General features: G+C 36.7%; 1 protein-coding gene across 2 annotated transcripts in view; it reads left to right on the top strand.

Annotated features, from left to right (window-relative positions):
• The window catches only part of PDE4D (phosphodiesterase 4D), a 159734-nt gene that overhangs the window by 5573 nt on the left and 126551 nt on the right, over positions 1-27610 (top strand). The window contains exon 1 of one of the 2 annotated variants that reach the window (XM_069000890.1): positions 20719-21107. The exons of the other annotated variant lie outside the window; for it this stretch is intronic. Within the exon in view, the coding sequence (XP_068856991.1) occupies positions 21043-21107 (65 nt within the window). The 5' untranslated portion in view covers positions 20719-21042. Of the gene's footprint in view, positions 1-20718; positions 21108-27610 lie in introns of those variants that run through there. 2 annotated transcript variants of the gene reach the window in all.

The raw sequence follows: 27610 nt of genomic DNA, 5'->3' as shown, positions 1-27610 counted from the left end.
GAGTTAATCTCCTCAACACCTTTGGTAGTTCCCTGTGTATCAGTATGCCAGAACTCTCCTTACTGTGTGTATTACTTAGTCTAGAAAGTCTGAGTATTTTACTTATTCACACCAAATGTTGAGCATTATGCAGTAAAAAAATTGCTGACTTTTTCTCTTGTGCAGTACTTTTTGACACTCACTTCCACAGATGAGCTCCGTGCAATGTGCAAAATTTTCTTCCTCCTGGTGTCTAATTTTTCCTTGAAACATTTTAAGTAGTATTGTGACCCAATCTATACAACAACAAGTATTTGTTGTTGTATATATTTGTAGGCCAGTCTTTTTCATGAGCTTTCTAACTAATCTTTTCACATGGAAAAATTTTGTGTTCATGTTATTCATGTTGCCAATCTCTTAACACCTCCTCCTATCACAATGCTCTTTCTAATGGAGAGTGACCAGAAGCGAATGCAGAGCTTCTGATGAGGACAAGTGGTCTAGAATTATAGTATTACTATTTTCATGTGGAAAAAACAAATTCTATTATGAAACTTCTATTATTCCCTTCTGTCTCATTTCTGATGTAGATAACAGACATTCTGATTAACTGGTTTTAAGTCGTGAGCAATAACCTCCCATCCACTAAGTAACTGATGGTGTCTGTACCATCCAGGTTAGATATTCTGTGTTCTTAACACTGTTAGAATGGAAATGTCACTTCCATTACTGTGCATTTTTTTCTTCATCTCTCCCCATTCTCTTTTCTTAGAGAAGTTTACAAGGACATAGTATTGTGCAAAGGCAACAAGGATCATTTCAGTAGGCATAAGTTCAATCTCACTGGAAATTTTGCATTTTTAAAAGAAAAAAACCCAATCCAACTTTGTGGCAAATAGTGAGTTTTACATAATTCTCTATGGGAAGAACATTTTTATTTTAAGAAGGAAAGAGAAAATGTTATTCAGGTTTTCTTTTTTTTTCTTTTTTTTTTTTTTTAATAGTGTCTCTTCTTCAGGATTTCTGACTTGGTAGGAGGCTAGGAAGTCCTTCAAGAAATATGTCAGAATGCATGCAGCTGAAGAAATGGGGGGTTTTAGCACTAGGAGAAGACAGCGGTTTCCCATCAACATACCCATACACTTGATCATTATATACATGTATACTATATAAACAGTCTGCACACATACAAACATATTTGTGTGGGTGCATCTTACACTGAAGTATACAAACTATCAGAAGTTTTCCAGGAAAAAGCTGCATACATAGCACTTACTTTATCATTTGTCCATGTGAACTTGTTTTTCCTTTATTTGTTTTACCTTTGCAACATTTCCAGTCAATACTTGGCTCTTCAGAGACTTAGCTTTCATGGGCTTTGGTACAAATGTCTGTTGAAGTTGTAAAAGTAAATGACGCAGTTGAACAAACACCGGGATCAGATAAACTCCTGTTAACACTAGCTGAAGTTATTTAGCTAGTAAAGAAACCTAAAATGGAAAAAAAACCCCAAACTATTTAAAGGGGATATAATTTTCTTCAGGTGGAGGATGGGAGTCCTCTTTTTTTTGTTATAACAGATGTAGGTGAAGCAAAGGGACAAATATAACAAATAAATAAATTTATAACTCTAGCTGAAGCTACATATGCATTACTTTGATAGATGCTATGAGTTACCCTGTGAATGCAACTTAATTGGCAGCTGCAGAGAAGTGATCATTGCAGATGGAGCAGAATCTGCTGCTCAGACAGCTCTGATGTAAGGCAGAAGCATCATGTGGCACTATTAAACTGATGCATTTTTTATGTTACTTCTTATGTACTAATACGTGTGGATGCATTCTTAAATTTACTTGGTTTTCCTAAGTATGTGAAATGTACTTAAACTTCCAGGTAACCACCCATTGCATCATTTTCCTTTACTTCTTGCTCTTCCTTGTGACATAAAAAGAAAATGTAAATATGGTAATGCAAACATTAAACTGGAAACGCAGAGAAGCTGGTTATTTTAAGCAACAAAGTTCATCTGGTTTATATCATACGCTCCAGGCCAAGTCAAGTGTTTCAAAGTCACTTGCACTCCATTGAACCAGGGACTGAACAATCAGAAAATTGATAATTTGGAAACTGGGGTATGTCTCTAAAACTGTAGAAGTAAAGTTCTCCAAGCTTCTACTGGTGGCAAAGGAGAAAATGGCTTCTTTTAAGCATCATATAAGAAAAACACTCCAATGAACTTGCCATGCAGTATCTATAAGTGATGGGCTCCTGAAGAGAAGTGCTATTGGCACCTGAGAATCAGGAAGAAATCTACACTACTCTAGCATGTGTGATTAGTCATGTGAACCTTCTGAAACAAAAGGTTGATTTTTGAAGAAATGTTTCTATTTCAAATAGAAGGGAGAAAAAAGGGCAAAAAAACAGAGAGGAAAAAAATAAGATAAAAAGGGAATGTAATTTCTTAACATTAATCCTAGCATCCAGATGATTCCCTTAATGAGGTAGTCATGCAGTCTTAATGAGCGTGTAAGTGGCAAATGGTGTTTGTTCCATGTCTCTTCTTGGCCACAGTCTTTGTTTAAGCTCTCTCCCACATGACACAGTAAAGTGTAAATTGGAACATGGAACATGACATATTTGAGGCTTATCTCATTTTGGCCTAAAAATACATGTAGTTCTGTTTTGTGATAAATTCTGCTTGGGGTCATAGGAGACAAAAGGAATTCTAGACAGAGTGGTTTTACAATACAAATGCAAGCACAGATTAATGCCAAAATAGGGCTTATTGTTTACAGATAAGAATGAAATTATTTAAAACAGGCTGTATATTAATTTATAGGGGGGCCAATAGCAAAATGTCATTAATAATCTGTTTCATGATACTGACAAATTTTTGTTCTCACATACAGAGAAACAGATGTATCTGTGTTCCACAAAAGATTTAAGTTTTGCTGTCACAGTTCTTCATGCTTGGCTACCCCTATTAGACTATTATTAAGATATAAAGTTTTATTAATACTGTAGATAATTTTCAGTCTGGAATACTAAATACACCATATATTAACCTAAAAATTCATGTAATATTTAAATTAAAAATATATAGTAATCCAGGTAGTGTCTGTTAAACATATGATCATGCAATTATATGATTGCCTTATAAATGCTGAAAGTAACAAATTATATGTTTTTGTAAAAATCTAACATAAAACCTCTTTTTAAGGTAGCTTGATACTATCAAAAAGTGCTAGCTGCTCTGACTTTAGTGACTAATATGTGAGGGCCCTGATTTTCCCATGGCTGAATCTGCAGAGTGAATAAAAAAGCCCAGAAATCTTTTCAGCTGGTGAGCTGCGACTAGCTGGCATGACATGGAAAGGCGACTGTAGCCAGGTGGGGATCAGACTCTTCTCCCAGGCAATCAGCAACAGGAAGAGAGGACACAGTCTTAAGGTGTGCCAGGGGAATTTTAGGCTAGACATTAAAAAAAAATTCTTTACAGGAGGACTGGTTGAGAGGCATTGTAATGGGCTGCTTAGGGAAGTGGCAGAGTCACCATCCCTGGAGGTGTTTAACAAAAGACTGGATGTGGTACTTTAGTGCCATGGTTTAGGTCATAGGTTGGTCTTGATGATCTCCAAAGTCTTTTCCAAGTGGCTTGATTCTGTGATTCTGTGAGAGGGCCATGTCAGTAGCGCTAACCTCTTCTGCTCCCTGGAACAGAATATGAGGGGCCAAAACACACTTCTGGAAAGGTCCTTGCTCCAGGGCTCAGGTGATCCACAGTAGCATTCAAGCCAAGAATGGTTTACAGCCTTTCTACTCCATTAAAATAGATTGATCACAGTTTTCTACAGGACTATATAATTTTCTGCTTGCTTGTATTACAGTACAGTCAACTCCAACTGTTTTTAACTATATCTTGGAGAATCACAAGAGTTTGTTTAGAAAGCCTTTCTTTTTTCCTTTGTCCTCCAGCAACTAAATCAAAAAGGGATAATCAAAACCAGAAAAGCCAGGAGCTTTCTTAAGATGCAGCTGAGATCTTCATCTAAAACCTGCATTCTAGAAACTTTGAGGAAAATGCTTAGCCTGTGAGACTGGAAATATCATTTCAGAGGTTAGCAAGGCAGGATAGTGTGACTTTGACAGCCACACCCTGAAAAATTTAATTATCTGAAATTCTAGTTTTCAGTGCACTGAATGGATGTGTGACCCAGAGTGGTCATTGTGATGCCCTGCTTTTTCTCCTGGGATTCAAAATAGAGAGGTTTTTAAGCAGCAGTATAAAGGACTCACCCAGACTGCTGTTGCTGTGAAAAACTCACCAGCTTCTTCTTCCCTGACATTCTTTCAAGATGTAGATTTCCCAGCTGTATAATGCAACTGTTTTAGGAAGTAGGGAAAGGGGCAGACAGTCATGGAAAAGCTGTGCTTGCTCTTTCCACTAAGAGAAAGATTTGCTGGATTTGTACTCTCTTCATCCTTTCATAGAAACAGCTGGTCTTTGACCGAGAAGATATTTTATAATTTGGACCATTTATTTTGAATTAATATGTTGTTTTGATCACAGTTTACAGTAGCTAATATAAATTTAAATGAAGGAGGATAAAAAGCAGTCAGAGGATGCAGTCAAAATTATTTATTGCAGTGTAGAATTATCTAACTGATCTGCAGTTCACCAGCCTCTTAACTTTGATAAAGAGAAATAGATGGATTATATTAGTAATTTATTGTAAATATTTTCTCACATGATGCTTCTAAATGGTTTAAATAACATTTTCTTTTGGTGCAATATATTTATTTGACCCTGGAACATTGAATTCACCGTTAAATGTCATACACTCTGTTACTATAAAAGAATAAAACTGCTTCCAAGTACATATTGTTTCAGTAAGACATGAGCTTGTTCATGCCAGCTCATCAGGATTACTAAATCACTTCAAAACAATCTCTGTAGGAGTTATGGTAAAAATGTAAAACAATGTAAAACTCTTTGTGGTAACAATATAAAGTGTTCTTGGGCATTTGCATTTGAAGTCCTACAGTGCTCATCCTAACTTTGGGCAGCAGCATAATTTTTGCATTTATACTGGATACTCTAGGAAAGTAAAGTATGAATATAATGTTAGAAAGACATCCTTAAGGAAAGGGATACTTTTTCTTCAGTAATTTTTACATCTGCAGTTCACCTATATTTAATATTTTATGTATAACCTAAATATTTGTTTTTCGTTATAGTTCTTATCTATTCCTTTTCATTAATAGAAGCCATTGCAGAATTTCTGCCATGTTTTCAAATTTATTTCTGGCTAAAAAATTGCCTGCTTTAGTTACCTTCTTTCCTTTTCTTGTGTCACTAAGAATATGTACTAACACCATGAGTTCATTTACCATCGGTAGATCACTTGGTTGCTTTGATATGTATGAAAAAAATCTTTTCATACATCACAGGAAGATAGAGGAACTGTTGTCTTTATTTTATATACTTCTAATAATCTAGTGATTTCCTTAGGCTTTGTCAGCACATCTTGAAGTTAAAACTAGGAACAGTCTGATATTTTTTTTCATCTACAAATGTCAGGTTTTACAGTAGCATTGTAATACCTGTGGGCTCAGAGTTGCAATTTAAGAAATGGTTAATGACAGAAATTTCAGAGGAGTCACAGAATTAACTTCTGTAGATTTGATATACAGGTCTTGTTTGGCAACATGACAGGAAACGATAGAGCAAAGAGTGGAAAGGACAAAAGAACTGTTAAGGGGGGAATAGTATGCAACGAAAGAGACAGTGTATGACAGTCACATAAGACGTCTGTCTATTCACTTGGTAGCAAAAACTACATCACATTGCTGCAGCTGAATTTTTTCATATTTCTATTTTGAAGGGCTGAAATTGTTTCCCAACTGCCTAGAGCCTTTTGATCTATAATGCCTGTCTTTAGCAAAACAGTATTTCGATCTCCTTAGAAAAAGGGGTTCCTAGAGGTGATAATTTGCCCTGGTGAGTGGTTACACCTTACTGAGTTCAAGAGAACAAGATATGAATTCCCCTTCCGTTAATATAAATTAACTGATTTTAAGTATTTATCTAATAAACCACTATTCTTATAAGTAATGGCCAGGCATGGGTCAGAGCCATCCCAGGTTGCCAGTAACCAGTAGAACCTGGATGTAGATGTAGATTAGAGTCATAGAAAAGCTTCACTACAATTTTCAAGGCAAAACTTTATGGCAAACCCCTAGTACAGACAAACACAGCAGGCCAGTGGTACTAGCATACAGAAGTTTTCTCTTTCCAGCTTCAAACCATATTCATAAAATTTTACATTGTTTTTTATCAGTTCTGTTTCTCTCACAGCCACTGTAATTGTAGAGACATTTATTTAATTTTTTATTGAAACTTAATCTACCACAGTGAATTTAGTATCACTATAAAAATTTTTATTAGATATTCTTGTTGGCAAATATTCAGAATTTGCAGGGTACCTGTTGATGCCTCTGCCAATTAAGTTTAACCAAAAATATGGCAAAAACTTAAAGGCTCTCTGAAGAACTTTTTAATGAAGGAAATACCATTTAAGCAATGCTTCTGGAAATTTAATTTATGAACTTACTTGCTGTGCTATCCAGGCCACCCAAGTGGTCTGCAAGTACTGAAATTTCCTAGAATATCAACTCACAGGACCAAAACAACATTCATCCTCCACATATGTCTGCAGATATTCACACTTTAGAGTAGTAGACAGTAAACCAGCACTGCTTGAGCTCCTCCCTCTTCGAACTGCTGTAAAGTGAATTAGTCAATGCTGTAAAATTTAGTTTGTGTAAAAAATCACCTTGAAATCTTGCATTTAATCTTCAGTCATTTTGAAATGGTACAAAGAGTTACTGTTTGCTGATAAGAAAGTCAAGTATTTTTGTTGTTGTTCTTTTGCATTTTTAGTTCAAAACAAAACTAACTTTCTTTTTTCGCCTCCAAAACCAACCAAAAATTCTGGAGGCCTAGTTGAGCTAGACAGTACAGTGCAGCTGTAAGATGTTGATCAGTGTTGACTATTCCTGATCTTATTAAACAGAAGCCACATGCACTATAGAAACAAACATTCATTTTACCCGTAATTTGGTATGTACTCAAATTCATGAAGAGTCTTCTGTAGTACACTGCAGTTAAGGTCCAGTGGTGTGTTGGACAAAAGTACAGAAAAAATAATTTCAGGATTGGCTCTTTGACATCTCCTTCATTTGGTTCGATTTTGAGATCTGCATGTTCTGTGAGGTTTTTTTTTTAATACATAAAGAGTAAAAAAATATAAAATAGTGGTCAGAGAAAAAATTTCTTAGTTCAGCTTCTTGCTACTTATACCAGTAAATTTACAGGGAAAAATATTTTCCAAGAGCCATGGGAATTGAAGTTAACTAAGCTGGACCTATCTTGCTGAGGTGATTGTCTGGAAAGTGACACGCCAGGATGAAAAGTTCAGTTTGATTAAAACCAGGGAAATACATGGAATCATTTAGCATGAAATTCAAATGTATAATACTGGACTATAAATAGTCCAGTATAGTTGCATTTCTAACTTCTATATGTTGAGAGAGAGAAGTGGCAGTGGAACACACGTGAAAAAAGATACACCCCTGAGATGTGAAGAGGGTCTCCAGTTGTTCATTCAAATACAAATCTGGTTAATAAAACTGTGAATGTTTTTATTTATTTTATATTTTGTTCTTGATAGTTACATGTTTGTTTGTTTTTTTAAATAGGGCCATGTTTGTTTGGTGAGGCTCTTTCTGCAAACTGAATTTAAAAACAAAGTATCATGATACATTATTGCTCTGCTTTTTTTCTCTTACAGTCTAAATAACCCATCGGTTTATTGAGTGGTTAGAGTAAGTGTTTGCTGAAGTTACAATGCAAAATGAGGCAGGAAAATGTTATTAGCAATCATCGACTTCAATTTATAAATCAATTGTAACAGAGTAAAAATCAGTGTGTGTACCTAAAATCTGTCATGTGAACTAAACGTATTGAGCAGTTAAATGTCACTTTGTGTATCTAATTGCCATGTTTGCTGTAGCAGGGCTTAGTTGTTCAGGAATAATGGCCCATCAGCTGAGCCTGAAAGAGATCCCAGACTGATTTCAGACATCTGTAAGACAACAAACCACAGGGGCAGAAGTAAGTGAGATCTGAAATATAAATTGAAGAAAAGCAAGTCAAGTATTATTGGAAATTGTTATTTCAAAATTACTTTTTGAGTAACAGTATTAGCAGCACTTTTTTGCAATATATGTCATGTTTTCCACTTTAGGGAAAATGTATTGCTTTTTTGACTGATACACCTACCAAGCGAGGAGCAACAGGTTCTGTTACTCCATTGTAGCTGCTCCCCCTTATAAAAAGGGCCTCTGTTAAAAGAATTGAAGTGGAATAACTTTGAATGTGGTGCTGTCATGCATATTCAGATTTAAACCACAGATTGATGTCTACACCACAAACTGGAATTACTGAACTTCTGTCAGTTCTGTATATCTGTGGATAAAACTGCAGGAGAGAAAGATTCAAGTTATTAATTTCATTTTAAGTGCTACATACTTCAAGAGACAAAATATCAAATAAGTTTCATGTTCAAACTAAAACTAGACCAAACCCAGGATACATAAAGGATGGAAGGATGACTGTATTATAGGAGAGGCCTAAACATTGTTTAAAAAAGTGATTTAACTATTCTGATATTCAATGGCTTTTCTTCATTAAGATTTTATTTGTTGATAAGAGTTGAAGAGAACTTTTTGTCAGGGAAATAACTCATATTATTCTTAAGCTGTGATGCATTTTTTTTATTCTTTTCTCAAATGCTCTGTAAACCCTTTAGCCATCCTAGTATACTGAGTTGAAGGAGGTCTATTTAAAATGGCATTCTCCAAAAATCAAAGCAAAGCCAAGCCTGAAGGATTTGCCAGGGCTTAAAAGCAAAAATCTTAGACCCATAAAACAAGGTTTTTCATGTACAATTTTTTCATGTATTAAGAATTCAATGCATCTCCAAAGCTACCTTAATCAATGTCTTTTTTTTTGAATGAAAATTCAAGGACACTCATTAGTGTAATATACTTTTTCCCATGCACTGGACATCATAATAGAAACCATGTGAGTCAAAATAGACAAGTTCTGCAACCTAGAATGTTCTTTCTGAAATAATGAAGGAACATCAGAAACAAGAGGAACTTTGTTGTATCTCATCTCCCTCAGTGTGACATGCAAAGGGCAAGACCGGGAATTTTAATTTGTCATTTTGCTGGACACTAAAATTAATGGAATCACAGAGTCACTGTTATTTTCAATCTTATATTTTCCTCACCATCCCACTGGTCACCTTCTGTTCTAGAGATGCTGTTTCTCTCTTTTTGCTCTCCACAGATCTGCTATTTGTTCTGTTTTCAACATCTCTTTCTTCTTCTTGAGAGCTCTTTTCCTTTGTTTTTCTTCCTGTAGGTTTGTTTTATTCTAGCACTGTCAAATGACTTTTTGAGAGACATCTTTTTCTGCCGATCTGACATTGCTATAAATGTCTTTCATTGATTAAGAACTTAGAACATTAACATATTTGAACTCTGACTTACTTTGGCACTACAGGTTTAATTGTCAGTATCTACAATTTTGAAAACTTGTATTCAGATCTTAGAAGAACAGCGCTTACCCTGATTTATTTTGAAAACAAAACCAATCCTTCTTCAACATTCTTACTATTTTAGAAGTTAAGAACTGATATTTAGTACAAATACCTGCTGGCGTACATTTCAGAAATTTGTGGTCATCCCTATCAAGGTTGTGAATGAGTAGATCTGAAGGCACGTTGCATTCCTGAGAGCTCAGCCTCTTCCCTGAGACCTCTGAGCCTCCAGTGATGTGCAGCCTGGCATATGTCTGTGTCAGGCAAGTCAGCCACAGGTCTTTTGATGGGACTGGGCATGCAGTGGGTCTGTATTAAAAAAACCCCATGCATATCCTCAGACAAGAGGACATGAATCTTTAACGAACTGCAAAGTTGAGGAATGTGATCATAATTCTAGTAGTCATGGATTTCAAATAGGTTTTTCTCATTTACTTGAGTAAAAATAATGCTTTTCTGTTGCTCTAGGTAGTTGAAAATTTATTAATTGTTAGAAAAGTCTTTATTTTTGAGTCTTTATTTTCTTTAGATGCCTTTCTGAGAAAGAATATTGCCAGAATTCGTGGTTGCTGTAAGTGGTTCTGTATAAACTTTTTCAGAATAAAGATTTTTGCTCAGAGCTTTCTCTAAAGTTAAGACTTTTTTGAACCATCTGGCCAAGCGTCATAGAGAAAGTAAGCGAGAGTGCTTGAGGGGAAAGCTGCTATGCTGGAAGGAAAAACACTGTGCAGATGAAAACCAGGAGAACTTCCAATGCACTGTTTGGAGGACTTTGTTTAGAGAAAAGAGATGAGGATAACTAAGCTCCAAATATTCATAAAATTATTAAATTTAATCAACACTATTATATACAGTTTAAAATAAGCAATGAAGAAATCATAGTTTTTCTCCTGCATTCAGTGCAATATGTATTAGATTGAGAACTTTTTAGGCAAAGCAGCTTAGTTGCTCATACTTGTCTCTGCAAAATGGCATCCTAACTGAGAAAGATTTTAGATGCCAAGACTTTTATCAAAAGGCAAAAGTGAATAATTTATTTGTGTTTTTGTCCAAAGTAACAGAACACAATGGAGAGACGCAAAAGGGAAAAAAATCTCGGCCAGTTTCTCTCTTCCTAAATGTCACTTTATCTGGATGATGATCAGCTGGATTGACTTTGCGAGACTAACATTATTTACACATACAAAAATTGCTTAAACAGCAAAAATAAATTCCAGCATTTTATAACTTCATATTCCAGAGACAGTAATGTGCATCTTGCTGTGATTTGTAAAACTGCCAGTGTATTTTGAATGCTAGTTCAAATTAGATTGTAGTTATGAAATATGTGCCTATGAGCATGTGAATTTAAAAGAATATATTATTGCAGCTAACCATTTAATGTCAGTAGTTGGCTTTAGCAATGTTCGCAATGTAAAATACAAAACAATTTTCTGAATTTTTGATATAGTGAATTATTACAAAACAAAAATTTCACTGTTTCAATATTTATAGGTTAAATTTTTCTGAAATTTTCCATAAATAAATCACTTGTTTTCATGCAAACTTCCACATATTCTTAGAGTTTTTTCTGTAGTACTTTCACAGGTAAGCTGAGATGATAATTAAAAAAAATAAATTCAGTATTATCTTTCCAACCCAGTCTCTTTTAGTTTTTAACACTGCCTTAGACATGTAATAGAAACACAACAAACCACCCTTCAAAGCTACACAGAAAATGCTGACAGTAGTTTTAAAGTGCTGACTCTAGTTTTTGTAGGTTTTGTGCAAACACACTGAAATGCAGGCCATATGATCTCAACCAATAGTGAACACATTCTATTAGACATGCTGCATAAATTGTTTCCAATAACAAGTGCTGCAGTTTCAATTTATTTTATCTGTATTCATGGAATAGATCCTCATGAAAATGATGTTCAGATACATACAAGACAAGGAAGTGAACCAGCATAGCCAGGACAAAAAGGGCCCTGGGCAATCTCTGGGCCCTTCTGTGATGCAATGTTCAAAAAGGGATGACCAACTGATGTAACCTGCCTGGATTTCTGTAAGCTTTCAGCACAGTTCCACACGGCATCATAAACTCCAAACTGGAGAAACCTGGATTTTAAGGGTGGACATTAAGGAAATGCTGAGATGGATGCAGCCAGAGAGTTGCAGTCAATGGCTCTATGTCCAGGTGGAGGCCAGTGAGGAGTGGTGTCCCTCAGGGCTGTCTTGAGGCTTGGACTCTTCAGTATCTTTATCAGTGACAGAGACAGTGGGACCGAGTGCACCCTCAGTACATTTGCAGGTGACAGGAAGCTGAGCAGTGCAGGTGACACAACGGAAGGATGGGATGCCATCCAGGGGCACCTGGACAAGCTTGAGAACTGAGATCATGAGAACCTAAGGGTGTTAGAAAACCCCTAGTACAAGATGCTGCGCCATAGTCAGAGCAGACCCAGACATGAGTACAGAACTTGGAAAAGAACTTACACAGAGTAAGTTCTCTCTCTGCCAAGAAGGACTTGGACGTTCTCATGGCTGAAGAGCTGGACATGACCCAGCAATACCCTCGCAGCCCAGAAAGCCAAACGTGTCCTGGGCTGCATCCAAAGCAGCGCAGCCAGCAGGGCCAGGGAGGGGATTCTGACCCTCTGCTCTGCTCTGCTGAGACCCCACCTGCAGTGCTGCATCCAGCTCTGGGGTCCCAGCACAGGAAGGACCTGTTGGAGCAAGTCCAGAGAGGCCGCAGAGACAATGAGCAGGCTGGAGCACCTTTTCTATGAAAAGAGGCTGAGAGAGTTGGGGTTGTTGAGCCTGGAAAAGAGAAGGCTCCAGGAAGACCACATTTCAGCCTTATAGTTAAAGGGACTTAGAAAAAAGAGGGAAAGCAACTTTTTAAAGGGTAGATGGTGACAGAGAGAATGGTTTTAAGATAAAAAAAAGGAAAAAGATTAGATATTGGGAAGAAATTACTTACTCAGAGGGTAGTGAGGCACTGGAACAGGTTGCTCAGAGACTTTTTTTGTGCCCATTTCCTGGCTTTGTTCATGGCCAAGTTTGATGGGGCTCTGAGTAGTCTGGTCCAGAGGATGGTGTCCCTGCCAGTGGCAGAGGGGTTGGAACTAGGTGGTATTTAAGGTCCCTTCTAACTCAAGCCATTCTATGTCTCTAAGATTTTTTTTTTTTAAGAAAATATGTTGCAAAGTTAACACCATTTAATTTAAAAAAAGAACACCCTAAATAAAGAAAGAGGAAGACTTGATGCCTTTCCTCTAATTTTAATTAGACATTCTCTCTATCTGCATTTAACATAGCAGCATATATCTAGAAGGAATTTAGCTGGATTGAATTCAGTGTTAAAAACAGAGATAGCTTTGCTAATCAAATACTGAAGGAGAGCATCAAGAAAAAAGAATAGATTGACTTGCTATACTAGAACGCTACCATTAGACTATGTAAAACACTAGCTAGATACCAAGTAAAACTGTACTAGTCTCAGAATTGCTATCCTACAGGATGTTGAGGTCTACATATAAATATCCCTCTGTGGGTATCTAGATAGTAGACTAAGCTGTGACAAGTTTGATGACAGACAAACTATCTCTTACTCATAGAAGGGTAAAGAGAAAAGACACATATTGTCCATGTCTACTGTGGCAATGCACTGGCAATACTGAAATGCTTGCATCCAGTTTAGGCAATTGATACTTCCACAAGAATATGAAGTTCCTGGCTGCTGTCATCTCTGGGGGTATTTACAGCCAGTGTTGCTGAGGGTTTCTTTGGGATTTATAATGCAACATGGATTTCTTGTGCCTGGTACATTGTTTAATAAGGGGAAACTCAAACATTTAAGTATGTAATAAAGAGTTCAGATAGAACAAGCAAATCAGTCCTAAACTGAGAAGAAATTTAGAATCAATGAATATCAGAACATATTGTATCTCTCCCCCCTGATGCCTGACTACTCAGGAGAAATAGGTCTTACATGCATTTTCAGTGGTAGGTATAGCTGCTGTACTATGTATATGCATATTCATTTTGATCACCTTACTTTTCCCTCTCTGGGAAGGAAGGGGTGAGAGGTCAGAAGTGCAGCTTTTTTGAACTGTGATAATTACTAAATTAAATATGGATTGGGGCAGTGGTTTCTTGGCATTGTTCATCTCTCACACAATCCAAATATGATAAGATGCAAGGCCAAATATGGAAATATGTCAAGTTTACATTTCTATAAAAGGAGAAATTTAATACTGTGTACATTCAGTTCAACTGCTACAAGTAAGAGAGTGGAGAGGCAAAAAATCCTCAATCCCCAAGTTATATAAACTTACAAGTTTTGTCCTGGTACCATAGGATTTATCAAGTCCATCTTGAATTGCCCAAAACCTAGGTTTCTATCATAAAGTAGGCAGGAGACCATAGTCCACAGAAGGACAGATAGACAGCTGAGAGGAGCAGTTCTGTCTGTCTTAAAATAGACATCTGAATCATGGAAACAGACTACCCCAGCAAGTGCCTATCAGAGCTGTCTCTAGCAGGAGCCTAGCTGACCAGTTTAAATGAGCAACCAGTCCTCTGACAGCTCAACTCTAGTGAGAAAACTCCTTTCTTAGTGTGCCTTGTTTAACTCTCAGTGAATAATTCATGACAAGTAATGTACTCTCAATGTAACCTTCATTTGTTCTCATAGAAGCTCTCCAGTAACTTGCAACTTTTTAAAATACATAGCTTTTTGCCTTTAATTACCGTCTTGAGTTTGACAGTTTTGTGTTAAAAATCAAATACATTTTGTACTTTTGAATGTTTTTTTTTTTTTCTTAACCCCGTACAAGCCACATTAAATCTTTGGAGTTTTCCATACCTGAAAAACAAACCGAAGTGAAACATGACTAGCAAATTTTATACAGATTCAAGTGGATTTTTTGAAACACGGGTGTCATAGAGGTACACTTCCTCTTCAAGAAAGGCTTTGTAACATAATGAATAATTTAGATTTAATTTTAGTTCCTGACATTTTTCTGAAGGACTTAGAAGTATGGATGATGTCATTCTACCAAACAAGAGTCTTATCCATGTCTGACTCATTCAGGTCATGGTCCCATACCTGTGAATGCCAAGTTTCCAGTGAAGAACATGAAGAAATCTGCTCTACTGTTTTGTAGAGAACTCTGCTGTTACACTAATGTAGTTACCTCAGATTTGCTTTCAGCATGACTTTCTGATAGTAAAAGTTGATTGTTTCCAAAAAGACAAAATGTTACCGAAACATTCCTATTAGAGTATGTATGGTTTGGGTAGGCAGCTTTTTTTTGTTAATGTTCAATTTTTGTTCTAGACAAGACAAAATTGGAAAACAAAAAAAGAGGTTTAATATATAAGACTAGCTAACATACTTAAAATTGAAGTGTGAATTTTCAGGTTGTACATACAAGTTTTGTTTGATTGAAACGGTGGTCTGCTTTGTACTCTTGAAATACATGCACAGTCTTAGAATGGTGGTATTCCTAAGAGTCTTCCTTATTAATCTCACACTATCCCATTCTTCTGAACGAGGTGGTGATGAAAGAGGGCGTGTCTTACAAAATATGATGGTTCTGATAGTAAGCCTGACACTCAAGAGTAACTTTGTCCAGGATCAGCCCTAACTGTCTTATCTTTGTAAAAGGAATACAATCCTCTCTTGCCTTTCCTAGCAGCCACTGCTTCATCTGAAAAACAGAGAGAAAGAATGTTAGTCTACCTTTTTTTTTTTAGCCTAAAAAAACTGGCATATTACTCTTGGAAACCATAGCTACTGCTTAACTCCTTATTGAGTTAAATATGAGCCACCAATGTTTATTTTTTAAGCAACTACTTAGCTAAGAAATTGTAGTCTGAGTTTGTGTGGAACAAATAGTTCAAAAACAGAAGGTCTGATGGAAACATTGATAGATTTTTCCTTTAACCTTGTAATTAGTGCTGTATTATTGCAGTAAGCCCATTTAGATGTGACAAAAAGACTGTGTTTTATAATGCAACCCATATTTTTGTATGTCTGTGTGCTTATATATATATAGACAGATATACTCATGGTTCAATCTGGGGGGGATTTTTATGTTTATTTTAAAAAAAAGAGAAAAACAGCCGGACACCCTAGGCAGCCTTAGCTTAGCTGACGTCCAAAGTCTTCCAGCAAGATAGCATTTAACATTAGGCTATTCTCTGTTATGCAGTGTTAATCCAACATCAGCAGACATCATTTATTCCAACCTTAATGACAGATGTAGGCCACAGACCACAGCCATAGCTGATAGCGCTGTTTGCCTAGAATATAATGTTTCTCAGAAAAAAAGTATTCTCCTGCTCCTAAAAATGAGCTTTTAAAATTTTCTTTTTGAGTCTCTAGCAAGGTTCTATTTTGATCTCTGAGACCAAATCTATGTGGACCAGCAATGGTCAGTTAGTACTGAGGCTGATAACCTCTAACTGCGTAACTGATTAAATCAAATTAAAAGTAGACAGGAGTAAAGGGAGAGGAACACGTTTTCAACCTGACATATCAAGAACCTGACTTTGCAATGTAAGGGGGTGAGGCACTGTAAGGCCTCTGTAACACAGACCTCCCTTACTGCTCATGGTACAGCTCAGGCAGCAGCACCTGGCAGCTCCAAAGGAAACCGAGATCGGGCTTCTTCAGACAAGGCATCATATTAGAATTGGGTATTCTCACAGAAGACCCTCTTTGCCATGCTGCCTATGAGGAGTTTTGCACGTTTGATTCTGTGTAAAGCCTTTGTAGAGCGCGTAGTAACTTTGTTTACACTGCAAGCACTGAGCTAATAAACCATCTTTATTTTTAAGTTGGGCAGCTCAATCCAGGCAGCTGGATGTAAGTGGATATAGAAAGGAAACACTAGCAACATATGTCACATTTCGTCTGTGCCCTTTGGTTTGCTCTCTTGCATTCTTAGGAATTCTATGCTCTAGTTATTATTACATTTTGTAGTTCTTATGCAGTTGTGTATAACTTTTTCCTCTTTGCTAAAGGAACTCCAGTCAAAAGGGAATATGCCATTACCTAGAAATTAATAGCAAAGTTTAATTCCCTGGAATTCCAACCCTACAAAAAAATACTTTTAAAATAATTTGCTATGTTGAGCAGAGGAAGAATCTTCACAGGCATGTCAAAAATTTGTTTCTCCAATTCTCTAACTCTATACTTGTTTTTGCGAGATATGTCTCCTGAACCTAGACCTGCATTACTAGTTCTCAGACGCACTCATGCAGGTAATATAAGAACATCTTGTTAATCTTTTCTGTCCTTCAGCTTGTTGTGCAGTACAGGACAATAAGAGGATAATCTAGTTCTGTGGATGAACTAGAATGAACTGTGCAACTCAGAGTTGCACGAAACCAATTGGTATGGAGCTTAGTTTGTGAAAAACTTTATCCTACAGTGGGATATGTACTCCTACATATTTGAAAGGTTGGGCTCAAGTTTAAATGCATATTCTTTGTTTATTGAAAACTGTATTTCATATAAATATGTAAACTGGAAAGTATATACGAAGAAAGGAAAGATACAAACTGTGAGCAAGACCAGATGCAACAGTAACTAAACAATAACAGGGATAGTCCTGAGTGAATGAGCCCAGCTCCAAGTTTTTAAAGATATTTTAGTAATCCTACTTGAAAAAAAAAAAATGAAGCTAAGATTCATATCAAAAGGCAGCAGATTGTTTTACAGCTTTCATTTGGTAATGTGTATTCCAAACACCACACTTAAGAGCCCAGTCATTATGTCTGAAGTCTTGAGATTGTGAATCCATTTCTTCAGCTTGCATAGAGCAGCAGTAGCCTGGCACATATTGCATGTTTTTTTTTCATCAGTTTGATGTCCAAGTGCTTTTCAAGCAGCATTGTGTGGGTTATCCCTGTTTTACAAATTAGGAAGACAAAACTCAGAATGTTTAAGCAAGTTTTCCATAACCTCAAGAAAGAGATGTTGCCAAGCATGGAACAGAACAGTCAGTCCTATACCTCATTCCCTAAGCCACGCTTTTTGCAATTCATTTTAATATTCAATTCTGTGCACTGTAATACTGGTTTAATTCCATTAGTTACTAATTTGAAGATAAGTAACTAAGATGCCAGCATGCTCAAAGTGAGCTGAATCCAGCACACTTTGTATTACTGGTGTTTCAATTCTTTCTGTATCTTTTCTTCTTTAGACAGTTTAGCTATACAGCTAAAACCTCAGTTGGTGATACATGCAGATAAAAAATATGGTTGCTTTTCTTGCTGCTTTTATTATTAGTGTATGTAGTAGTACTGAATGTCTCCATCTTTTAGTATTTTCATTAATTTAAAAACTTTTCTTCATTGTTTTTATTATACAATCAACCCTTGCCTTAAATGTGGTGGAATCCAAACAAGACTTCTATTCCAAAGCCTTTTTCCAGCCACCCTAAATAATAAAAGGATTCCAAAAAGGAAAAAAAACCCATGGTTTTTTTTTAGTTACAGGATTACATGCACAGCTATTTAAGCAATGGCCATTTTTCTATTTATTCTCTTAACTTTCCTTTTTTTTTTTTTCTCTTAATTCCTCAAATTATGAGAAATTGAGATTTTTTATTATTTGACCCCATACCAGATACAAAAATAAATATTACATCATCATCTATGAGCATGGTGGACTAGTATGCTCCTATCTTTTCATAAAACTTAGACAAATCTGCATTTGAGGTTAATTGCAGCACAACAGATTTTATGTATGAATTAGAAGCTATTTTTAACTGCCAAAGTTGTTCTAACGGGTTCTCTACAAACGTCTCTAGAAAGAGGCTGGCCTTTCTCATAATGAATATTAAGAGGTGCCTTTGTTTTAACTTTGACAAAGTCGACTGATGAATTTCAGATAAAACTAACATTCGCTGGAGGCCTGTGGGCTCTCCTTCCTACTAATAGACTCCCTTTTTTGTGGGAACCCTGTGATTCTAAGGTCGCTACCTTAAGACAGGCTCTGATTCGGCCACTTGAAGTATGGTTGCTTAATATATATTTCATAATTGTTGAAGTTAATAGGCACTTGGAGAACAGGAGTTTGTTTCTAAGGAGCTGAGGATGGAGAACAAAGAAAGCATATTTACAGTGGGTGTTAGTATTTAGTTAATGAGATGGAGAACTGCGAACACATGTGAACTTTTTTTCTGAATTAGTATTGAAAAACACTGACTCAAATATTTGAGTACCTGCAACTAGAATGTATTTATATTGCATAATATTTAGTATCTAAATATGTTAATATTTCTAGTTATATTTCTAGCAACTACAAGTAAGAGGCAGCATCTTGACTGATGCACTACTGAGAACAGACTATCCTGGGATATTTACTTTGTAGCACAGCAGAAATAGTCTTTGAATATTCTGTTTCGGTATGGTATTACAAAAAACTTAGTCAAAAGCTTTGTTTTCCTTCATTTTGTGTTCCTACATAAAATTGAAATAATTTTCATATTTATAAATAATCAAGCAAACTTTAAAAAAAAAACAGCATTAAAATGGCCAGGTATTCTGTAACAATCCAGGACCTCTATTTTATTTGATTTTCTTTTTTCATGACCTATTCCATCTGTTAAAGGAATAAAAAAGTTTCACAACATGGTGCCTGATTTATGTGCACTTCTATAGACGTGTGACCTGCACAGTGACAGACCCAACTGTTACTAAAGGTCCCATGACTGTATGACCCTTCAAGCTAAATTTACCACCAATGCCTTTTCCACTCATTGAAGTTAATGTTTTTGATTGCATAAGACTCTTACAAAAGGTCCTTTGCAAGTCACTAAGTGATATTTGAGAGATAAGTGCCAGAAAACGTGAAGAACAGAACACAGAGCAAGAAAAGTTATTAACATTCCTTCTGCTGTTGTGGAACACTTTATATGCAGATCACTAGCAAAAGCCTCCAGGGCAGTTAGGATCTTTCCTGGTGATATACAGCATAGTTGGTAATACATTTTATTGTACTGTTATAAAATAAAGTGCAAAGGTTGTAGAGAGCCTTATACACATTCCAGTTTGATAATTTTTTGATCTTTTGATGCATAATCAATTTATCATATTTTCCTTCTATTTGCCAAGTCTATATAAACTTTATGAATGCAATCTTCAGTGCTTGTTTTCATTATTAACCTAGATGCACTACTATCAAAAGTAATGTACTGCAACACTTGTAGCGACTGCAAAGGAATGGCTATTAAGCATGTAAACACTTGTTCAGCAATAAATTTGTTCTTTCAGTTTAAAATCAATTCTAACACAGTTCAGAGCATTTTCAAAAATTTATAAATTAAACAATATAATCTCTATTTTTTTCACTGCATTTTCCCTCTTTTAATGCTGAAATTGCCAAATATATTAAGATAGGAATTAGCTCCCAAAGCTTTTATGATATTTTTTGGCTAGAAATTATAAATGCAATTTTTTTGATAATGTGTAAACTATTAATGTAATTATTGTATCAGGAAAAGGTATCTCCAGTAGACCAGAAAGGACGTCATGTTGTAGTTCTTCAACTAAGGTATTTTTTCCTTCAGTGATTAATAACAATCACTATCTGTATATGTGTTTGACTTTAACAGTGAACAAGGAATTTCATTTTTATTTAACTTCCCCACAGTGTTCTGAATGTCTTTCAGACAGGGAATACTTTCTAGTTTGAAGTTAGACAATAGAACTCATTCAAAGTACCTAAGCAAGCGTTAGGAGAAAGAGAATGGGAAGAATTACATTTCTGGGTAAGGGTTTCAGTGGATTTGGAATAAAAAAAACCTTTGTTCCTTTCTTTACTCCACAGAGACTAATTTATCTAGCATGTCTCTAAGCAGAATTTCCCTGCAAACTTAGAAACATTACTGTAACTTACATTCATCCTTTCCTTTCATTTATTATCCATAAGTATTGTTTCCTTTTATTTTTTTCTTTTTTCTTTTTTCTTTTTTTTTTTTTTTTTTTGTTTTTTTTTTTTGTTTTTTTAAATGTTATTGACCTTTAAACCTGTTGTTATCAAACTGCAAGAAAGAGATAGGGACTCTTTTCAGCTGCCTTCATTCTCATGTGACCTGAAGGGAGAATAGGTTCGAAATAGACTAGTTCCTCCCAGGGCAATACAAGACAGAAGAGAAAAGCACTGTCATTTCCGAACAGCACAGTGCTAGAGTAAACTCAGCATGAAAAAGGAAGGAGTTGCAGCATGTTAGAATTCTTCCTCCACAGACTGGATTTTTACACGAGACTGATTTGGAGTGTGTTAAAAAGAAGAGGATTTTAAAAAATACTTTGAAATGGAGTACTTTGAGAATGAGCTTTTTAAGGACAACTGACATCTGTGCTAGTATTACTGAAGGAATTTTTCGAAATGAGCATTGTTATGAAGCCAAGATCCCGATCTACCAGCTCCTTAAGGACTGCCGACGCAATGTGGTAATGTGATTCGTTTGTTTCTTTCAGGCTCTCCTTCCTATTAGGACACAGAGATATGTCCCAAGAAAGTCACAGACTTGAATTTTGACTTGATAGATTTTGCATGGTTATTGAAGATGTTCAGCTGTTGAGTTTCACAATTATTGTTGTGTTTTATTGTAAAATGCAGTGTTTATAATTTTTAAAAAGAGAAGCCTTTACATACTTTTTGTGACACATTACATAGATTTTTCCCATTCAGCAGTCAGGTTCAATCCTTACACTTGGAGATTCCTTCTAAAAATCTTCAGTAGACTTATTTCAGTAAGAGAAATCATAACAAAAAGCTTGCATTTCTGGAGGCTGGAGAGTAAAATGAAGTTATAGTTTGTGTGAGCTATTTTGGGATGCTTACATGTAGTTTTGCTGCATAAACAGACACTGGTAGAGATGTGTCCTGGGAAGCAGCAGACTTTGTAGCAGCATATGTGAGACTGTGCTATGTTATGCTTCATGTGTTTCCCTTCGTCTCTGAGGCTTAGAGGAGTAGAAGTAGCCTGTGATATTGATCTGTCTGTATGATTTTCTTGCAGATTTTTTCAGTTAGCAATCAGCAAAGTTTTGTCTTTTGACAAAACTTTTGACTTCGACTTTTTTTCTTGTGAGAACTTTATGCTGCTTTTTAAAGCTTGATGGGCACTGACAGGACAGCTTTCTATAAAGTATGAGAAATAAATTCTCTTTACTTTCTTAATGTGTCCCACATTTTTTTCTTCTCTCTGTGTCTTTAATAAAACCACCATCATTTTAATAAGCACATAATAAACTAATTGTTCAGAGCTGTATTTTACAGGTATAAAATTATGTATTTTAAAATATAACTTTTTTATATATATAAATGGCTGATGTGCTACTGGGGGATAGAACAGTAACTAAATACAGTTCTTTGTGAGGAAATACATCCAGTTAATTGAACATTAGCCTAATAAAAACTTTATGTTTCAAATAGTTTTGACTCTGAGTTAAAGCCATGTCAGTATTACTGTTAAAGCAGTTAGTAATCTCTTCCAGTTGTCTTCTACTGAAAGAATTTTGTAGTAAAAGAAAGTTAAACAAGTAACTCAAGCTAAAGAGTAGTCCTAGTTGTTCTCAGACGCTGCTAAGGCAGAGTTTTGCTGAAATAAATGCAGTAAGTAGTGTCTCTATCTCTTTATTAAATTGCAATACCATGTTGGTAAACTAAATATTGCTAAAGTGCTACACTCCGCAGGGTGCCTCCAAGGAAGTGAGCTAAAACATACATACCTTAGCTATTACGTACAACTGTGCAAATAAGTCAGTACCTCTGATTAAGTCTGCCTTTCTACTTTGTTGTTTTTGTTGTTATTGTTGACTGCCTCCATTAATTCTTTCAGGAAAAAATAGTTTAAAAGAAAAAAAAATCCTTGTAGCTGATGGTTGCAATCTAATTTGAACACCAAATATTCTGTCTAAAATACCTGCCTTTTGTTGCTGTTGCCTTTAGTTATAATGCTAATCTGATATCTGAGAATACCTGTTCTGCTGGTTGTAAACTGGGAGTCCTCTGCTACCCTGCTGTTTGGGAACACTACCTGAGCTCAGAGGTAGCTCTCAGGGAGATATTTGGAGGCTGCTGGAGAAGGTACATGCTGTTCTCTGGTGGTGTGGAGCAAAGGCAGGCAGACCCTGTCCCAAACAGGGGGAAAATGGAGTGCTGAGATCAGAGAGAGTCGGAGGGAACTGCTGTCTCCCCACACCGACCTCAGCTCCTGGCCGCCTCCAGGGAGGTGGCAGATGAGGCCAGCCCACCCTACCCACGTCACCCAACCAACAGCCTTCAAGGTGGGCCGGAGCAGGACCAGTTTCCAAACCATCTGCTTGGCTTAATTTTGTGTGCCTTATTGCCTGAATCTGTGTGTTTGTACCTTCCTGCAGTTCTCTGGGAGAGAACAGCAACGCTATAATCTTGCCTCAATATGAATGTCTGGGGACAAATCAGATCAGGATTAAATCAGAAACACTGATAGGTGTTCAGGCCAGGAGACAGGAAGAGCTATACCAGATAGTTTTCTTTTCTGAATCTGTTAACATAGTGATCCCACTCTATGTAAGAGGAGCAGGAGTGCCTGGGAGGAAGGAGAAGCTGAGTCTCAAGAACACAGAGACTTGAGTGACAGAACTATTTTAAAGTATGGATACCCCTTAGAAGGGTTTGAGAAAAAATGATCCCAGGATTTCCTCTACCACTTCCCTTGTGAATATAATTTCCATGAAAATCAGAAACCAGGTTCCAAACACAGAGACCACTGAGAGGACAGAAAAGATGTAAAGACAAGACAGAGAAACCTCTGCTCTTGGTTCCCTGTAATCACACTCACTCTCTGTCCAAAAGGCACAGCAAGTTCAGTGTAAAAGCATGTGTGTGGTAAAAGAATAATATTCTTTTCAGTTTCAATATTACAAAGCATTCAAAGGGTATCTCCACTGATGATGTGCTGTGATGGGTACCCCAGCTGACTTTGAGCAGATGCAGATGAGCCCAGGCTGTACTGATGTCTTCCCTTTTAATGCGGCTTGGGTTGGAGATGGCTGATGTTTAGCATGATGGTAGGGTCTGTAGGCAAACCTTCTCTTTCCGATGTTCCTTGAAAAATTTATCCTGATGTTATGGTGACCGAAGTAAAAGCAGATAGTTGGTATTTATACAAAATAAGAAGGGGACTTATATAAGGGTTATTACTTGTTATGTTAATGCTGCTCAATTCTACCACTCACTGCCACTCATTCCTCAATTCAGGGTGTGATTGTGAAGTATGGTTTTATATCATAGATCTTCTGGAGAATAGTCTAGAAGGGATAAATGATTGTGCAGTCTTTTCAACTAAGACAATTGATGTGTCTTTCTATTCCAGAGAAAAAATAATAAGGAAGTATGGAAATCACAGTAAGCTAAACTTTGGCTGAGACAGGAGTACAAGCATTTAAATGAGAATATGAGTCCATATTTTCTTGACTATTTGCCACTTAACAGGAAAGCAGTAGTGTTTCACAGAAAATGTCGTATTTCTGTTGATTTTTTTCCTTTTGTAATGACAGAAAAGTTTGAACTTAGAAAAAAAAAGGTATTTAGATTAAGTGAATTAAAATGTTAGAAGTTTAAATGAGGAGCTGATGGCAAATCAAGCAAGCAGCCTGGGTTGTTGCGCAGAACCTACTGGCTGGAAATGGTGCAGCTGATCAGATTTTAGAATTGCCTTTGCTTTTCCTGATACATGTAACTAGCCAAAAGAGCTATAAGCCTCAGGAGTATTGTCAGATTTTTGCCACAATCCTTTCTGCATGATGCAACTAGAGATAGTTACCTGTTTACTTCATGAGTTGGAATCACTGGGTTTTATTTATTTTTTGTAATGTAGGCCAGTTTGGGCTTTTCTGGGTTTTGGAACTTTGGTGTTTGATTGATCTGAAAAGGACACAGCCTGTCCAGTGACCCAGAGAGCAGAGGTCTTCAACAATTCAGTCTGTGGTGTTATGTAGAACAATGCATCTGTTCTTACTTAGCACTAGAAGTGGGTGATATCGCTTGTCTGCAATATGATGAAGTTCAGTGTATTGGAAATCACTGAAGGATGTTGTCAAATATGGATTTCTCAGTCTATGATGTATTTATAGATAAGTGGTACAAAACTGATCTCTTGTATGGACTTTCCGTGACCCTTAATATGTGGATGACAAGAGAGATGTGATAAAAGTTTCATTGAATGGAGACAATAAAATACTTGTGGCTTAGCATCAGTGAATGGCATTGTTTCTGGGGCAGAAGAGCTAGAACAAAACAATGAGGTGATATTCAGCTGTGCTGACCTCAGGTAGCTGCACTGGTTTCCTGACTTAAAGGTACTGTACAGTAGAACTCTGCAATAAGCATGACCCAGTCTTTTGGTAGCCCTGTCTGACAGGAGGAAGCTGTGGCCACATGGCACTGCTTGGGGACTGGCCATCCCAAAAACCGTTCAGTTCCCTGGTTAATCCCTTGGTGCTAGCAAGCCTATTGCCAGTACAAAGATGAAGAATGTATTCAATAAATGATACTGAATGAGTCATATGTGTATAGGTTATTATTATTATATATTTAAAGTTAGCTGCTGACTTCCAGACTAGGAATCCCAGTGCTGGTGACATCAACACCAAAACCAGGTATTCCTTGAAGGGATCTTTGTCTACTGGGCAGAGAATGTAAACACAGGTAAATGTAACTGTGGACAATATTAACAACATTCATGTCACTTGGCTGCTAAAGGGTTAAGGTTTTTTATTTCTGTGTTGGGTGAATCTCTTTTCCTCTCCAGTATTATGATTGTTTTGTGAGGCACTGTTGATGATACTACTTGTCCCTTGTTGCCATATCTTATGAAACTGCTATTAAAGAAAGGAGGGTGGGGACTTCACATAATATCCAATTGCACTTTTAGTAGTTTAAGGTATTGAATAGAGTGCATTGGGAAAGTTCAATGCAATCTGCACACCATCCAAACTTATAGGCAGGGATTGTAGTACCAAGTATAATATGTAAAATTGTGGGATTTCTGAATGTTGAGGAAAGCCTGCAAGCTATAGATGAGTTTTCCTACATGAAGTCTGACTTTGAATTCATAGGTGACTTCATTAAGAAAAATAGGCTTTTGTAAGCAGTATGGGCCTCAAATCATGGCAACCATAGAAATTCAAGGGAGTATACATGCTTTTATTTGCTAATGGGAAAGTGCTAATGGGAAAGTCTGCATCGTCAGCATGATGCCATTTTCCAGAGTGTGATATGTTAAACAGTGTTATTTTTACAAAATGGAAAGAGAAAAAATGTAGTTTTTTCAATGAAGTAGTGGTGGGTTTTGAAAGGATCAAGTAGTCTATTTTCTAAAAGAATAAGACATGTCCTAATGGTCCTGGCCACTAGTCTTCCTAACCTAGTATCCTGTAATCACCTGCAGCAACAGGAATAGCTGAGCCCCTGTCCAGTTTTTGCAGTCCATTCCCATCATGTTGCCCAGCATTTACTGGTGTTGTATTAGGGATGTTACAGGGTTCACCTTGGCCTTCTGCTTCTCCAATCATCTATGTACCTGTTTGCCTACAGATTGCCTAATCTCTTTTCTGAATTTGCTGGTAAAGTGTCTTCCCCTACAGCCTTCTGACAATCTTTCTGCTTATGTAGGAAAGCCACTTTCTTTTCTGTGCTTTAAAATTAGTTCTGTCATTATGGCATTTAATGAAAGAGTCTGCATTCACTTATCCAACAGCTCCATGATTCTCTAAGTTCAGTTAAAGCCTCCTCAGCCTTTTCCTGTAGAAACTGAAAAGTTGTAGCCTTCTTGTATTTTCCTAAACAGGCTACTGCCCCATCCCTTGATGATTTTAGTTCCCATTCATTGTATTTCCTCAAAAGAGACCTGAGTGCAGGCATTACCCAAGATGAGAACACACCAAAGTTCTCACACAGTAGTAAAATTATATCTGTTTTTTTTCTCAGCACCTTTGTTGATTATGTCCAGTATGTTGTGTAGATTTTTTGACTGCCATTTCAAGTTGAGATAGTGATTTAAAATAATTTTTACTTCTTTTTCTATCCATTTCTTTTGGCATGTTCTCATCTCTGTATTTTTGTAGAGCAGAAGTATTAGACTTGCCAACATAAAGTCCAGTTACTTTAACATTAATGTGATAAGAACTGCTGTCTTGAAATAACAAATGTGGGGTTTTTTAAACAAACAAATATTGCAAACTATGCCAAACAGAATAAATTGCAAAGTTTGACTCCAGCAAAGAAAGGCACTACCTCGGAGATACTTTCTTTCAAGCTGCATCCAGATAAACACATGTAATAACTCTTTCTCCACCACACGCAAGCACACGATGTAGTCCTCTGCCTCTCACTTGAGTGTATTAACAATCCACTTTCAGTTTTCCTGAAAATATAATCTTGTCTTTACAGCACAGTTTTCACACCTTCTCCCTGAGCACATCTGTAAGTTATCAGCTTGTGGACAAAGCTCTGTTCAAATCTAATGACCTTGAGGCCCAGTGAAGATGTGGCACTTCAGTGTCTATCCCTAGTGTCAAAAAGGGAGAGGACAACAAGGTTCATGGGGAGCTCACTTGACAGCTCAACCTGAATGACCAAAAGCCCATTTACAGCTGGTTCAAGTGGGGATAGAAGGTAGTCTCAAGCCGGATCAGTGTTGAGATACCATGATGGAAGCCTTCTCCCTTTTCTACCCTTCCATTACACCATGTCTGAAACAGTTGTTTGCATTTAGTTCCACAACAAGGGGTTATCTTACTTCCTACCTTGTATTCTGAGAAGCACAGTTACAGTGTAAGATGTAACAGGTGGGATTCAGCTCATCTAGATAGATTTTTATCATACTTATCTAGTAACCTCATGCTCTTGGTGAGAAATACTTGCTGTCAGGATATGACGTCTGTGACATATTTTAGATGTCTGC

Source organism: Aphelocoma coerulescens (genome assembly GCF_041296385.1).
Source record: "Aphelocoma coerulescens isolate FSJ_1873_10779 chromosome Z unlocalized genomic scaffold, UR_Acoe_1.0 ChrZ, whole genome shotgun sequence".
In the NCBI taxonomy this organism is placed as follows: Eukaryota; Metazoa; Chordata; class Aves; order Passeriformes; family Corvidae; genus Aphelocoma; species Aphelocoma coerulescens.
This window is presented reverse-complemented; position numbering and strand designations above follow the sequence as displayed.